Source organism: Phytophthora parasitica (genome assembly GCF_000247585.1).
Source record: "Phytophthora parasitica INRA-310 unplaced genomic scaffold supercont2.4, whole genome shotgun sequence".
NCBI lineage: Eukaryota > Oomycota > Peronosporomycetes > Peronosporales > Peronosporaceae > Phytophthora > Phytophthora nicotianae.
The window spans coordinates 1,696,504-1,711,549 of NW_008648990.1; the positions used below are offsets into that span (position 1 = coordinate 1,696,504).

The 15,046-nt window shown below is 46.7% G+C and overlaps 7 protein-coding genes across 7 annotated transcripts; 6 read left to right on the forward strand and 1 right to left on the reverse strand.

Moving 5' to 3' along the window:
* Positions 1–1,090: 1,090 nt before the first annotated feature.
* Positions 1,091–1,702, reverse strand: PPTG_03474 (hypothetical protein; the record flags this gene model as incomplete). The annotated part of the gene is made up of 1 exon (XM_008896148.1): positions 1,091–1,702. The coding sequence occupies one exon, from the start codon at positions 1,700–1,702 to the stop codon at positions 1,091–1,093; it is 612 nt and encodes a 203-aa protein (XP_008894396.1).
* A 1,591-nt stretch (positions 1,703–3,293) lies between these two features.
* PPTG_21310 (hypothetical protein) lies at positions 3,294–3,874 on the forward strand (the record flags this gene model as incomplete). Its single annotated transcript, XM_008896563.1, has 3 exons — positions 3,294–3,326; positions 3,485–3,523; positions 3,632–3,874. 3 exons carry the CDS (start codon positions 3,294–3,296, stop codon positions 3,872–3,874), a joined length of 315 nt encoding a protein of 104 aa, XP_008894811.1.
* Positions 3,875–4,112: 238 nt separating this feature from the next.
* On the forward strand, positions 4,113–4,400 carry PPTG_03475 (hypothetical protein; the record flags this gene model as incomplete). The annotated part of the gene is made up of 1 exon (XM_008896149.1): positions 4,113–4,400. One exon carries the CDS (start codon positions 4,113–4,115, stop codon positions 4,398–4,400), a length of 288 nt encoding a protein of 95 aa, XP_008894397.1.
* A 268-nt stretch (positions 4,401–4,668) lies between these two features.
* On the forward strand, positions 4,669–5,816 carry PPTG_03476 (hypothetical protein; the record flags this gene model as incomplete). Its single annotated transcript, XM_008896150.1, has 2 exons — positions 4,669–5,732; positions 5,765–5,816. 2 exons carry the CDS (start codon positions 4,669–4,671, stop codon positions 5,814–5,816), a joined length of 1,116 nt encoding a protein of 371 aa, XP_008894398.1.
* A 186-nt stretch (positions 5,817–6,002) lies between these two features.
* On the forward strand, positions 6,003–6,563 carry PPTG_03477 (hypothetical protein; the record flags this gene model as incomplete). Its single annotated transcript, XM_008896151.1, has 1 exon — positions 6,003–6,563. The coding sequence occupies one exon, from the start codon at positions 6,003–6,005 to the stop codon at positions 6,561–6,563; it is 561 nt and encodes a 186-aa protein (XP_008894399.1).
* A 2,390-nt stretch (positions 6,564–8,953) lies between these two features.
* PPTG_03478 (hypothetical protein) lies at positions 8,954–9,975 on the forward strand (the record flags this gene model as incomplete). The annotated part of the gene is made up of 2 exons (XM_008896152.1): positions 8,954–9,400; positions 9,484–9,975. The coding sequence occupies 2 exons, from the start codon at positions 8,954–8,956 to the stop codon at positions 9,973–9,975; spliced, it is 939 nt and encodes a 312-aa protein (XP_008894400.1).
* Positions 9,976–10,892: 917 nt separating this feature from the next.
* Positions 10,893–14,292, forward strand: PPTG_03479 (hypothetical protein; the record flags this gene model as incomplete). Its single annotated transcript, XM_008896153.1, has 11 exons — positions 10,893–10,981; positions 11,041–11,204; positions 11,272–11,502; positions 11,579–11,656; positions 11,794–12,057; positions 12,117–12,239; positions 12,307–12,693; positions 12,753–13,080; positions 13,150–13,246; positions 13,271–13,689; positions 13,752–14,292. The coding sequence occupies 11 exons, from the start codon at positions 10,893–10,895 to the stop codon at positions 14,290–14,292; spliced, it is 2,721 nt and encodes a 906-aa protein (XP_008894401.1).
* Between the last annotated feature and the right edge of the window lie 754 nt (positions 14,293–15,046).

Sequence of the window (15,046 nt, forward strand, 5' to 3'; positions counted from 1 at the left end):
ACTCTACACGTTGTCGAAGCTCTGATCAAGAAGCGCATCTTCAACCGCCAACCTGAGTACTTGGTCAAGTGGCACGGGCTCCCTCACCATGAGAACACGTGAGAACGCGAGCGCGACATCAAACACGTCAGCCACTGGCAAGCGCTGCTAAAAGATCTCCGCCAACGCAATCGAGTGGCACGGGCCTAGTGGAATTCTCTTGAACAGAGTTTTCACGGTACTGTTCCTTATATCATGGGTCTACGGTACTACCAACTTCAACTTCGGCGACTTCAACGTTCAAGATGCCGGGACTCGCTCAAGTCGGGGGGAGTGTAATGATCTGCACGTGCAAGAGTAGAACACAACCGCATCATCAGTTGAGTCCGCATACAGAGAGCCCAAGTCGTCGCCTGCATACTCACCGGTTGTGCCAGCTCCTGCTCCGGCACGCCTCAGCCAACCACTTCATGTTTAGAATCGAGCGCCACGAGGGCGCCCTCGGGTAGATGGATAGCAGCAACCAGACAAAGACATCAATTCAGTTTCCATTTTACTCGCAACACAACAAGCACAACCAGAACCTTACACTCATAGACATCTGGTTGTTCTGTCGGTGTGACTTAATCATAGCAACGATCCGCCCTCGGAGTGGAAGCCCGCCTTTGACGTCACGTTAACACAGTGGAGCAGACCAAGAACAAGACGTGAGGTAATGTGCACTGAATCTGACGCTTTTACTTTTAAGACAAAATTATTCGCTTTTTCGGTCACCCAATGATTCACTCTATGATTATTAAACTTATCTTTTTTTCCCTTAAGTGAATGTGTCTCATATATTTTTGCTTACACTTTTATTGTCTGTATAGAAGGTAAAACATCAATTATAGCCAACTTATAACAATCCCGATTCTCGCTATCACTGCTTCAGGACTCCAACAACCATGTTATACTTTGTTCTGCACATTATACAAATATTAGTGGTGCTACAAACATCAGCGTTTTCACGCATTAGAGCTGTTGGTCATCAAACATTCCCCCACGACACGTATATATACACACTAAGCATCCAGCTATCCCAGCATTTGTATTCTTAAAATGTTGGTCTACCTTAACTATCGGTGGTATTATTCGAGTAATTATACGGGGCGTGTGTTTCCGGTTTGATCAAGAAGATCAGCGAAAGTGGAGCCAAGATCGCAATCCCCAGTAAAAAGTAATTCCATCTCAAGTGAGGGAATTTGAAAGAGCCTTCCTTGGCCGCAGCGCGTCCAATGTTCTCAATGTTCTTCGGAGTCAGTTTGACAGGTTTGTTCTGCAGTGTCGCCCTAAGCTTGGTGGTAACGGGGTTTCGCTCCAACGATTTCATCAGCGCACCATTGCTCTGTAATTTCTCGACGCTCTTCCGGACAGAAGGGTTAGTCTGTAGTATCTTCCCAAACGCTCCATTATGCTCCGAAATCGTCGTGACACCAGAATTCTTCCGAAAAAATGACTTCATCCGGGTCGGAAGATAGCTGAGTAATCGTTCCTCGACATCTTCGTCCATTGCATCACGATCAGTAGTACGTATCGCTGCTTCGTCTCTAGTTGTTCGCTTCTGGTCTCCGTCATCTTCTAGCGTGTTGTTGAGATCGGTTTTGGTCTGGTTGGCGATACCGTCGGCGTAGGTGCAGGCAGCAACAGTGAGCATCAACGCGAGAGCAAAGCCGTTCAGGCGCATCATACATGTACTTTCAAAATGTACTGATGTCTGGGCACTCGAGTTTTTGAGAATGACTATTATAATAAGCACCACCACGCGGCACTACAGTTTACGAACCATTGTTTTCGGACACTGGACACTGGAATCTGTTTGCGAACCATACCGGACACTGGGAATCTGTTTACGAACCATACTACGTGTTGCGTTGTGAGCCTGGGCACCATGACTTTCCATTTTTGTTTAATTAGGTTACGGTGGCAGTAAACGTCGACGCAGTATATTGCAGTACAATAGACAGAAATGGAATCGGCCAGTAATACTGCTGGATATAATTCCAGGGAACACTGCTTTGGTACTCAAGCTGGGAACATAACCCCGGGCCTTCCATTGTACAGCGAATTATTTCAGAATCATATTCCTTTGCCGATACTGTAATTGGTCTCAATTTTTTTGCTGTTATAAACCAATTATAGTATAGGCAATAGCAAATGACCTTGTATGACTGATTCTCAAAGAGCGTTTCGTGCACAACGACTAGAAGGAGATCATGCCATCCTATAAAGACTGTTTGCGAGGCACAAGTAAATAACAAGCTCGATTTCTGAATCGAAAGCTTGAAGCTTCTGATGTGGCGTTTTAGGGTCAGTGTGCTTGCTTCGCTGATGCAACTAAGTAACCAGTTGCTGTAAATTTGTACGTAATCAACAATGGTTCGTAAGCCTGTTCAGTGCTCTCTCTCCAGTAGTGTGTCAATACTTTTTACTATCCAATTTCCCCCGCATTTTCCCAATTGAAGATGCGTTTCCGTGTTCGCAGTTCGTAACGAAGTGGAGAACTGTCGTTTGTCGCCGATTGGCTGTCACAAACCGTATTTTGTACCGGTTTTTCTTACAAAAGCCAAGTCAGCAATACAAAACTAAGTCAAGTATACAAACACAAAGTGAACAGTTTTAGTATCGAGCTAATAATAGGCACGAAAGCATTACACAGGGTTTACACTAATTCCAAAATACCGGTTTTCCAGTAGGTATGCGGTACAAGCAGATATCCAATACCGGTAGTCATTTGGCTAGGTATTGTTGTAGCTGCGGCGCAGCCTGCACCGCAGTTATTACGTATAAATGTGGACCACGTTAGTGTTCTTGACTCTGGCAGTGCACAATTTGCATAAGACTGCCGCCGTCCGACGTTGCCAGTTGTGATCGTCACGAGAAACACCACCAACCCAATGACCCAATGGACGCAACATTGAAGGCAACTTATGGAATAGAAGCAGCGTGCGGGCTTCTGGCGGTTGTATCGCGTCTTCATAGAGTGCCAGATACCGCAGCCTTTCACTACATGTTTTTTTCCCTGAAAAATTTGCTAAAGTGCCATACAACGCGCCATACAAGCTTTGACAGAGCCATCATCTAGTCTCCTCTTCCTCATGCTTATTGATGAATAAGGACTCACATTTCTGTGAGATAATGGACGCGCTGTAGCTTCATTAGAACTTACCGCACGCGTCTTTTCGACTAATTTTTCCTGAATATTGACCAAGCCGCCATACAACGCGTCATACAAGCTTCGGCAAAGCCAGTTAGCCTCCTCTTCCTTATACTAATTGATGAATAAGGTGTGGATGGGCACAGACATTTCTGTGAGATAATGGACGACACTAAAGCTTGCTTCATTGGATCCTGCAGGCTCATTCGTCGTTTTAATCGTTAATTGTAACAGGCTGCTCGGTACTAGGTACGAGTTATCGCATTCTAAAATGCTTTTTCTCAGTTGCTGAGAACCGTTGTAACACAGTAGCGGAGGCAGCGCCACCAAGTCGACACTACACATTCCGAGGTACGTGCTGAAGTGTATGTAGGCGGGATACTGGCGTATTGATCATGTGTGGTTGATTTTGCTTCATGTGCCGCGGCTGTTGCCTTACTGCGTTGGGTTTGTGTTCAGGAGATTAAGGAATACAGTGGGCACACTTTACCACTGACTTTTGTGGGAAACCTGACTTTCGGTGGTCATTCTGCGAATTTGTTACTGGAGAATATGCTAACTGGAACAAAGAAGAGAAATAGCGGCGGTGCCACGTCGGACGAAGACGATTTGCTAGGATACTTGGATGTTGCATTTGAACGCGAACAGCATTCTTCGTGGGACCTTTACCCACTGGACCACCAATTAGCAGCCAATAAGTAGGCTAATACGTTTTGCATTATGAATTAGGACCATGGAGCTTTATTTAACGTCGGACTCTTTTTAAAATTAATGTTTATTAGGCGTGTATTAGTCCTGTTTCGATAGCGACCACAGTTCGCAAATTCCACTAGCAGGGTTACATCACGAAGGTATCACTAGATGAAATTAAGAAGTTTTAAAATCATCTAACATTTATTGATGGGTTGACATTTTTTGATGGGTTGATGTCCCAGCCTAGATGCCAGACCAAAAGCAAAACAAGGCAAAGAGTAGTGTCAAACGTCAGCCATATTTTCTACACAATAACTTGGACGCGATCTCGAAGAAGTCCATTCGCCGGCTTGCTCGGCGAGCTGGGGTGATCCGAATGTCCGCTGTGATATACGAGGAGGCTCGGGCTGCACTAAAGCGTTTCGTAGTGAATCTCGTACAAGACACTGTGGTGTACACACAGTACGCTAACAGAAGAACTGTAACGATGCGCGATGTCGTCTATGCTCTCAAGCGCCAAGGTCGTCCGATCTAGGGCTTTGACTAGACGGTACGGCTCGTAAAATTCTACGTAGAATAACCTTAAACGAAATAGAATACGATACGATGATACTCATTAAGTATCATGTTTTATGACAACAATTTTAAGAGCGGTCAATTTGATACCACTCCTTTAACATCCACGAACTGCGATTTCCCCCGGGCGAGCGCCCGGGTAAGCTGTCCTTCTAGATGCGACTACCATCGTTTTAGCTGCAGTTATCGCGGCAACAATACTGTACAACGGATTCCGACCTCAGAACATGAGCGAGACTGCTGCTTACTCCACGAGATTCTTAAGAACTATCGATCCCGATGCTGTCGAGGAAAGAGCGCCCGTCGTAGATACGCTAAAAGCCTTGGTGACGTCTTCAGAGGTGACCCCAGATAAGCTCAGGAACTGGCTCAGTGAAGGGAAGTCAGCAGACTCAGTGTTCACGAGGATGCACCTCGCGAAGACCAAGGACATGCTGTTGAAGAGACCTCAGTTTAGATCATGGGTTCAGTACGCCGACGATCTAAGTAAGGCATCCAAGAAAGAGATGTTAGTAATTTCGACTCTGACTGCTCAGTATGGAGACGATGCACTGTACAAACTAATTGAATCAGCTAAGCTGGACCCGAAGATTAAAACCCTCGCAAACAGACTGGAAAGGGAGCAAATGCAATACTGGGTGGCTGTTCGAAAGAGTCCTGACGACGTATTTCCTATCTACAAGCTTGACGAGGCGAAACAAACAGTACTGAGCACTCCAAAATTCGTCAATTGGGTTAAGCACGTCGATGATTTGAACGCCAAGCATCCCGAACAACCTGTAACGACGATCCCAACGCTGAAAAAGTATTTTAACATCGACGACGAAGGTCTCCTCAGCTTGATCAGCGTTGGTAAGCAATCCGAGCGAACCAAAAGCATCGCCCCCAAAGTGGAGGATGATCTACTTCAAATTTGGGGCAACAGCAAGAAAACACCGGACGCAGTACTAGACGAGATGAGGATTGACAAGATGAACATTCCCCTTTTGGAGAACTCGCTATTCACAACTTGGGCGAAGTACGTGAGTATCTTCAACGCGAAGTACCCCAACGAGAAAAGGACAATGATCGTGATTCTAACACGGAAGTTTGGTGATCAATATATCACGCATATCCTTTATAAGGCGAAATCGATCGATACGACGAAAACCATGGCAACTCAACTGGAATCTGCACAACTGACAATGTGGCGAAGCAACGACAAATCTGTTGACGACGTCTTCGACCTACTATGGCTTCGTCGAAGAGATCACGATTTCTGCTCCCGCAATTCGCCACCGATACTCAATGCGTGTGTCTCGTACTTAAATGTCATCACCACAGAAAGCCCGACAATGCTACCCATTTTGCTCTCAAATTTAAAAACCACCTTTGACGACCGATCCAATTCCTGGAAGCAGCAAAACCATTCCGAAGTCTCGAAAGGGCTGTCGACAAGCTTGAGACGGAGAAAATCCGGGCAATTTTTGAAAGGAGAGAACAACCAAAAGAAGCATTCAGACTTCTTGGACTTGATGGCAAGGGAAATACCATTCTCAGCAACCCCCTTTTTAAGGAGTGGATGGACTACGTGAAGATTTTCAACAGAGAAAACCCGAATAAACAAGAATCCTGGTTTTATCCGCTACGTATACACTATGGATGGTATGGCGTCAAAAAGATCATCAAGACTGCGATGAACAACCCGAACACAGTGAAAATTGGTAAACAGGTGGAAATTGCAATGCTGAAGCAATGGCTGGAAGCTAATCACAATCCTAGTGAGGTCTTTAAATTCTTAAAACTCGGTAAAGCGGGCAAAGAGATTATGTCCAGTCGGAAATTCAGTTTATGGACCAAGTGTTTGAATGACTACAACCGCAAGTTTCCTGACCAGAAAGAGAAGATGATTGATATCCTCTCGTCTAAGTACTTCGACGTTAATCTCCTGGCGATTATTAATGCGGCAAAGAAAGACCAAATCACGAAGATGCTAGCCACGGAACTGGAAGACGCGCTGGTTATGAAATGGGTTGCAAAGAACGAGAATCCTGCCCAACTTTTAGAGAAACTCCGTGGTATTGAAAATGCCGATGAACTGGTAAAGCGATACACCGATCTTGCGCGAAGTAAAAGAATGTGATTCCACGTGAAGAGCGATATCGCTCTGTCCATTGGCTACAATGGTTTTTGTCAATAGAACCTGTTCCTTGCAATCTCTTATCAGTGTTGCCACTATTAGTATTATCTTGTATCGGCCAAGAAAGGGCCAAACATGGTTTTGCTAGGGGATTTCGGACAATGGGGCCATTGGCCAGATTCAGTCTCAAAGTAAGGGCTGTCACTATGGTTTTGGTCATAAACGTCTGGCTGGGCTCGGGCCACCATCGATTGCGTCGTTTTGACTTCGACTACTGGTTGAATGCGGACACGATAAAGCAAAATATGACTTACTCGGCACTGAACATGATACCAACTAAATGTCTATAGAGATCTTAGCAATACGACCTCTTTGTCAGATAACTGGGATGAAAACCATTAGTTTACCGTAGCTCACACGAATAGTCGATGATTATGCGTCTTGATTTTAAGGTCTTCAGATCGGTTTGCAACAAGATAATATCCTACTCTTGTTTTTTTATGAGCATCCGATAGGGACAGTGGTATTTAGTCAATCCCCCTGCTTATCAATTAGCACCTCGCGTGTCGCCAGCTCACCAAACCAGTCGTTGACTACAAACCTCCCAACATCCTGAGCTCGCCGAGCACCTCGTTGGTCATTACACGACCACTCCCATGGCCCGGGGACTAGGTGTGATTTGATCGCCTAATACCAAAAGCAAACGATATACTTTCAGTCAGATACCACTCTTATCAGAGTACAAGGCATCAACTATTCTGCTTTGTGTCAGCAATACTATGTTTCTTGGACTGCACCATCTTCCCTACAACTTAATTCCATAATCGGTGATACATTGGTAAGCTCTGCTTGCGGTTGGCAGGGCCAGTGTTGCTCTAATGACGTTTTGTGTGGTTAAGAGGACTATCAAAAGCTTATTCACGAAGAGGATGTGCAACCCAAACGAACGCAGGGTCAACTGTCGTGGCAACTCGTCTCGTCATTCCGGAGCTAACAACCCAATGTAGCCTTTTGCCAATCTAGGTGCTTGGCAGTCTCCTCAACTCGTAGAACAAATGGTCATACCACGAAACGAGTGACGGTGTGCATATATGTGATTTCTCGACGAGATTTGTGGGAAATCTAAGGATCGATAATGGAGCAGATTGCGAGTCACGAATCGCGATAGTGCGCTGGATAATCACGCGGATCTTGGGCTTTTCGCCAACCGTCTTTCTCCTTGAGCAAAGGTTCAAATGCACTACCCCCGACGGTGGTGATCATAAATTGTCAAAAGAGTAATAAGTGATGGAGGAGGGAACTGCACCGTTAGTAGACCTTCTCTCCGTTGCTCAACCAGCTGCGTTCCCGATGCCACCTCGGCCCATAGAGACTTCAACAATATCAAGACACAGCTTTAGCTGATTTATGCCGTAGAGGTCGATATTACGAGCAAACGAGGTGCCAGTGCGTAGCTGACAGCTCTCCTACACGAAATGGTATAGTTAGTCTTTAAGTGTAGGTGAGCCGTTTCAGACTCAAGTTGTTGTCTACTGACAGAGCTAGAATCCAGTTTACGTAACTAGAACACTGCGAAAGGTGACGATAGATACGTTCTTATCAGCCACACTTTGTTTTTACTCGATTTCAACATACTATAATCCATTGGCTGTAAGTGTAGGCGAAATCGCCAAGCGACCTGACAAGATTTGTAGAAACACTAAGAGACCAACATATTTGCCTCTAGCAAAGAGCTAGTGTCTAATAGGAATTATAAGTCTCTATGCAGGTATACTAGCAGCATCTTATATGTGTGTAAGCTGCTTTCGGGTAAGCGATACATTAAGGGTAAAATTGACCCCTCATTCCCAAAATATTTAAAGTATACTCCATTCTCTTAAATTAATGGTTGATTGTGTGGCATTATTAATACAATTAATTCGTAAGACCGTGGGTTTGTTAACCCCTTTAGCCCCGGGTCCTGTATTCTACAGGATAGTCAAAATCTTATCCTGTATTATACAGGATAAGAATTCGTCCATACTCAAATTCAGTCATGTATACAAACGCCTAGTAATACAAAATGATTTGAAGGCCAGACGTTTGTTGCTAACCTCGGAGGGTATTATTCGTGGCCACTGTTTTTCGACATTTAGAGATTTTGCGCGCGTCCAAGTTTTCGCGCCATTTGCGATTCGGACGGACGGACAGCAGAAGCCAAATTGGATGGCAAAACGCAAGCGCATCAAAAAGCTTACTTGGGGAAAACTATGGACCAAACTCAAGAAGCTTGGATGGAGGTTTGAGCGCCCCAAAGGGCTTGCAACTGAGAATCGCTACTTTACACCTGCAGGTTGGGAGAAACGTCCAAACGCAACCCACCTTGTCGACTACTACGAAGGACCTGACGAAGTATGGAAACATTTACCGGAAGATGGTACGTCCTAAACGCGTATTTTACAGCTTTAAATGAGGCTAACGATGATGTAGTGCTGTATGACGACGCTGCAGGTGCTGATGGAGCGTCGGAACCGCCACCATCCACAATCCAAACCAACAGGCGTGGCTACTGCAAGGCTATTCCGTACAAGAGTGCGAAGCGACCCAAGAATATGGCAAGAGGCTCCTACCGTATTGCGCAGTCCAAGGATGAACCTAGCATGATTGCGGTGTCGTGGATGGACAACCGTCCCGTACACTTCATCGCCACTGGATGTAGCACCGAAACAGCAACTCTGTCGAGGCGTGAGGGCTCCGCAGTTGTTGATGTCCCAGCACCTCGTCTTGTGAAGGAGTATCAGGACGGCATGGGAGGAGCAGACGTACACGATCAGTTGCGGTTACAGAGATACTCAATTCAGGTCTGTTTTACTCTTATTATTCTTAACCGGTATTATCCAACGATCAACTGACCTACACGTAACTTTTATCCTGTATTGTACAGGGCGCCATGAAAATGCGGAAATATTACCACACCATCTTTCTTGGACTTGTTGACATGGCTCTGATCAACGCTTTTATCATCTTTCGTCGCGTGCAAGGTGATCGTACAACTGGTCCAGCTCAACCAACCCATGCGCATTTTATGCGAGTAATGCAGATGTCGCTGCTGGCTGTCGGTGCATCCGACTTTGAAGGTGACTTATCGGTTCGCGCGCTCACTGACACGCCTGTACCCCCGTCCCCGACACCGAGATACAGACTATCGACAAGTCATTCAACGAAGCAAGTCGAAGTGTACCGTACGACGCGGGGAAAGAACGGCAAGGAGTCGAGAAAGCGTCGACAGTACGCCTGCAAGGTCTGCTCATTACTGCGACCGGCCAAGAATCCGTGGGAAACTACCTTCTATTGCTTCGAGTGTACCGAGGCAAGATTGGCGGGGACACCCGATGACAGTTCAAGTGCTAAGGGCAAGATCTATCTCTCTCAATAGGTGCGACAGCACGATCCGACTGCGGCGACAAACTCGGCCACCTGCAGCCAAATTTGGCACGAGCTCTGGGGAGGTGGCGCTAACATTCCACCGGGGCTCAAGTCGATCAGGCTGCGTGCTCCAGTAGACCAAGGAGCACAGGTATCCGACGGACACGACGATGTTTCCAGTGTTAGCTCGGGTGCCAGGTCGGGTAGTGATGGAGGATCGCCAGCTGAGGGTATTGTGGAGCCCGCAGTGATCTAATCAAATGAATGCATGCATACTTGTGAATGATGATATATGTAAATTTAGACTTTTTTCTCTACGATTACATGTGCTGTTGTCGGCGAATACAGGATACAGCATCACTGGTGTGAAAATTACACTGTACCGCACACTGTAGATAGCTATCAAAGATTGTGATCTTCACAATCCTGAAAAAAACTCCGCAATAGTTAACACAAGTCATTTCGTTATCCTGTACAATACAGGTTAACTTGGGCCCAGAAACGCGGGGCTAGAGGGGTTAACGTTATTATTTTGACTTAAAAACGAGAAAGTCGCGACTAGGTCCTGACATTGAGACCTGGTATCCTAAGGTATCAGTTCGTTTCATCTAGATAGCATTGATATTAACCCCTTGGACGCGGAGCCTTGCAATACGGTTTTATGCTGCTCAGAACAGCGTAAGAAACACTTGATTTCACTATGGCTCGAAACCCGCAAAACACCCTGTTCAAGTCTTCCCGTATTTAGATGATTTTGATTGGTCCACGTTTTTAAATCAACTAATTCTATTGGATAACATTTACAGCCGGATTGAAGTTCCGAAGTACCGCGGGTAAGAGGCGGACTATATATTTTCAGAAAAATCAAATTTCGGTTCCCCTTCCGTGGCCACCACTCATTCTACATTCCGAGCCCCAAGAAGCAAAATGGAGAGTGTCGTGGATTTCAAAGTCGTGTGGCCGCTACTGCGCAAGGAAGGGTGGACATGGAAACCAGCAAAAGGGTTACAGATTCAGTAAGTGTTATGATATTGCTGCGTTTATTCGTACTAACTCTGATTATATATTACTGTAGTGCAAACTATTTGAAGCCTGGCTGCAAGCTTCGGGGAGGCAAGCACGAGGTGGACTACTTCAACGGCGAAGACGCATTGCTTGCGCACAAAAAAGCGGATAAAGACCTCTGCACCGGCCTCCATCTCACCAACATCATGGTGCGCCCCAATGCAGTCCCACTCGGTAAGAGTTTGTTCACTTCAAACATATTTCGTGCTTCATGATGACATGTTGCGTGTTTTCGGTGCAGAGTCATTACCAACTTCGGTCTCGAGTGTCCCAAGTACCTCGGGCAAGAGACAAGAGCCTACAGTCGGGAAACAGCCACCGAAGAAGCTTGCAAAGACGGTAGGGTCTCGCAAGTCTGAAGACAAAAAGAGCGAAAAGAAGCAAACGCCCAACACAAAGAAAACGAAGAAGCAAGAAGCAAAAGAAGCCACAGAGAGACGCCGCCAGTTGTCGTCGTTCGGAAACATCTGGGGTGCTGCTAATGCTCAAGTTATGCTGATATGTTGTTGTTTGGTGTTTCTAGTGGTTATAACTTGATGATTATTCAGACAGAGACGGTCGAGAGGTAGAGGCTCCAAATCAACCTCCAGTCGAACAAGAACCCCACATTAATGCTGACACGGAAGGTACGTTATTTTTAGTTTATGCGGACTTGAATGTGATGCTGCCGCGAACACAATGGTTTTTAGGTAATGCTGACGAAACCAATCCCCCGCCTGCTGACTTGAAAAGATATGCTGACGGGGATGTATGTAACCCGCAGATTGTGCTGACATCCACGATGATGTAGAGAGTCGCTCCGGTGATGGATCGGAAAGTGAATACGAAGACGACCCAAACGCTGCTGAATCTGAAGTGGACGATGCAGATGATGAGAATTCCGTAGCCGAATGTGATGATCGAGAGGATGACCAGGGTGGAGAGGACACGCAAGGCGCTTCGCTTCGGCATCCAGGTACTGTGGAGACCCATTTCGAGCCCCTTGGATATGCCGACGCAGAGCCAAGTGATGCCAATCTCGTCCTCGGTGAGATCGAGAAAAGCATTGAGTCGGATGAAGAGGGGAAGACTCTGTCGGCGTTGCAGATATGCTGGACACAGATGATGAAGCAGAGTCCCTTTGTGAAGAATCTGTTGTCGCCGAAACTAGCTGGATCGCCGGTTTGTTGAACGAAGTCGAGTTGGAAAGGCTACACATGGCAGTGGAAGGTATGTTGAAAAAGGTAGTGCGTTGTGATGACCGAGTCAACTTATTAAACTGAATTTACGCTGACAGGGTCATCCGAAGTCTTTGACGACAACCAACTAGCAGATATGGCGGCTCGAGGCTGGGCCGTGTACCCTGAAAATGAGGTTGCGGACATTGTCGACGATCCGGAAGTTGACAAAATGTCCGAAGGTTATTGTGGACCGTCGAAAGATGTCTTAGCATCGGCCAAATCATCACTTTCCCTGTTCTTCTACTTCCTACCGAGGGCATTCTGGAGGCATGTTGCGCGCGAGACACACCGCTACTGGGAGCAGACGTTTGACGCTGGCCTGAAAAAGGCGCTGGTGAAAGAGACTGAAGTGACCCATCGGCCACAGAAGAGTAGAGACAAGTTGCGCAGAAAGCTAGAGCGCTTTGAGAGGATTGCGCCCCATGAAATTGTTCAATGGATTGGTTTGGTATTGGACACACGTTGAACCCTCGTAAGAGTTTTGAGATGCACTGGTCTACAGCGGAAGACGGTCTTATTCCCGCTGGAACGTTCGCCAAAGTGATGTCACGAGATCGGTTTCGAAACATTACGAGATTATTCCGTTTCTCGGACAATCAGGAAGCTGCAGCAGCTCGTGGTCGTGCTTGGAAAATCAGACCAATCTTGTCAACGGTGGAGAAGACATTCAAAGAAGGCTATGTTCTAGGCTCTCGTGTGGCTATTGACGATGGTATGCTTCCATCATGGAACCGTCGGAATCCGCCTCGTCAATACTTGAAGGATAAACCCCACAAATGGGGTACCAAGTGTGTGATGACGTGCTGCGCGGAATCAGGATACTGCAAAAGGTAAGCAGACACTGTCATCTTTAGTTTTCGATCTTATGCTGACATGTCGTGGATACGTCAATGTGTTAGAGTGGAAGTTGATATCGGCAGGAAGCATGATGCCGAAGGTGCACAGTCCATTGATACAGAGAGCGGCCCAGCTGCAGTTGTACGAAATGTTGCATGTGTATTCAGGGGACTCCCATAGTAGGAACGCCGCGTGGTCATTGCTGATCGCTTCTACACGTCGATTCCCCTGGCACAGCAGCTCCGTACCATGGGATTCAACTTCGTAGGCACAATCCAGACAATTCGAAAGGGCTGGTGCAAAGCCGTCGAGTATTCGTTCAAGAAGCGACCAGTCACGTACAAGCGAGGCTCGTTCACGCTGGCTGTAGCAAAAAGCAATCCAGGACTGGCTGCTGTAGGCTGGGTTGACAACCGTATGGTGTATTTCCTGTCGTCCCAAGTGACAGCAACATCGACAACGGTGCAACGGAGGGAGAAGAGTGGAGCGGTGTCAACGGTGCCGTGTCCTGGTTTGGTTGATGAATATCAACGCTTCATGGGTGGTGTCGATCGCCACGACCAGTTGCGACTTCAGTCATACTCAATGCAGTTGGCGACAAAGTAAGTGGTGTGCTGTTCATGTCAGCTTATGAAAAAAAGTCTAATGCTGTCGCGAACAACAGATTCCAGAAATACTACAAAAACCTGTTTCTTGGAGTGGTCGACATGGCGGTGGTGAATGCCTACATTGTACACGCTTACGTCTGGGAGAAGGAACGAAAGAAGATGTCATACTACTCTTTCTTGACAACTTTACACAGACAGCTCATTCAGGAGACGGAGTCCTCCGTTACGGAGGCAGGGACGTCGACTGAGCCGTCAGCTGGAGTACGTGAAAAACCTATCGCTATCCAAGGTGACCATTCCCTCGTCCAAACAACTGACACCCGTCTAAACAACGGTATCCATCGTTTGCGCCAAAGACAATGCAAGGTCTGCTCCTACTACAAACCGGCAAACAAGAAGAGGGGTGGAACTTCTACGTTCTATTGCGTGAAGTGCTCCGAAGGCAAAAGGGGGCAGGTGACACTCTGCAACAAGGTGCGTGGACACCAAGCGAACGAGGGCATGACTTGTGCCCTGATATGGCACATCCTGTGGCAGAATGGCTTGTTCACCCCAAAAGCAAGTCACATTCGCGATCGTAGCCTAGCTAAGCCGTAAGGGAAATACATATAGCTGAATTAAGACATACAGTAGCACAAATAAGTCATTCCGTTTACTAAGAACACCTTCTACGTTGTTGGCACTGCCTCTGTTTGTCTCTCTTGGGTCGCTTTGCTGTCCGTCCTGCCAACTCTTGTTCTCTTTGTGCTGTGTTGATGTGGTGGTGAATACGTGGCCTCTCCTTCTGGTCTCTTAATATCGGAGTTGCATAAACAGACGGTCAAACAGTTCATTGGAGAATTTTTATCCGCAGATCATACCAAGCCCCTATACCGGAATAATCACCGTGGAGCTTAGCAACAAAGTCGCCGAAAAAGGTGCATTTAATTTCTTCGCAAAAATATAGCATACTTTATTTAAGTGAAATACATATACCCTCCCGGAGGGTATAAGGCTTTTTTTAGCCTCTCCCTGTCACCCCTCCGCGTCCAAGGGGTTAAGAAAAGGTCTAAGACCCGAATACTGAGCTCGGATTGGTTAGACATAGACTTGAGACTCTCATGCATTTGAACACCACCACCAAGAGAGACACAGCACTGACGCTAATGAAACGCTAATCCCTGGTACCCCCAGCCTTCCACAGACCACACAACACGCTGATTAGCTGAGGACAAGTTGACTAGGCTCCCCCGTAATATCCACGCTGACACCAGCGTCTAAGGGCCGTTATTAGCGAAAACTTGCTAGTGGACGAGCACTTTGGAGGATCCCACTTTTTTTGCATGTCCAACCATGCCCCCCCCCCCCCCCC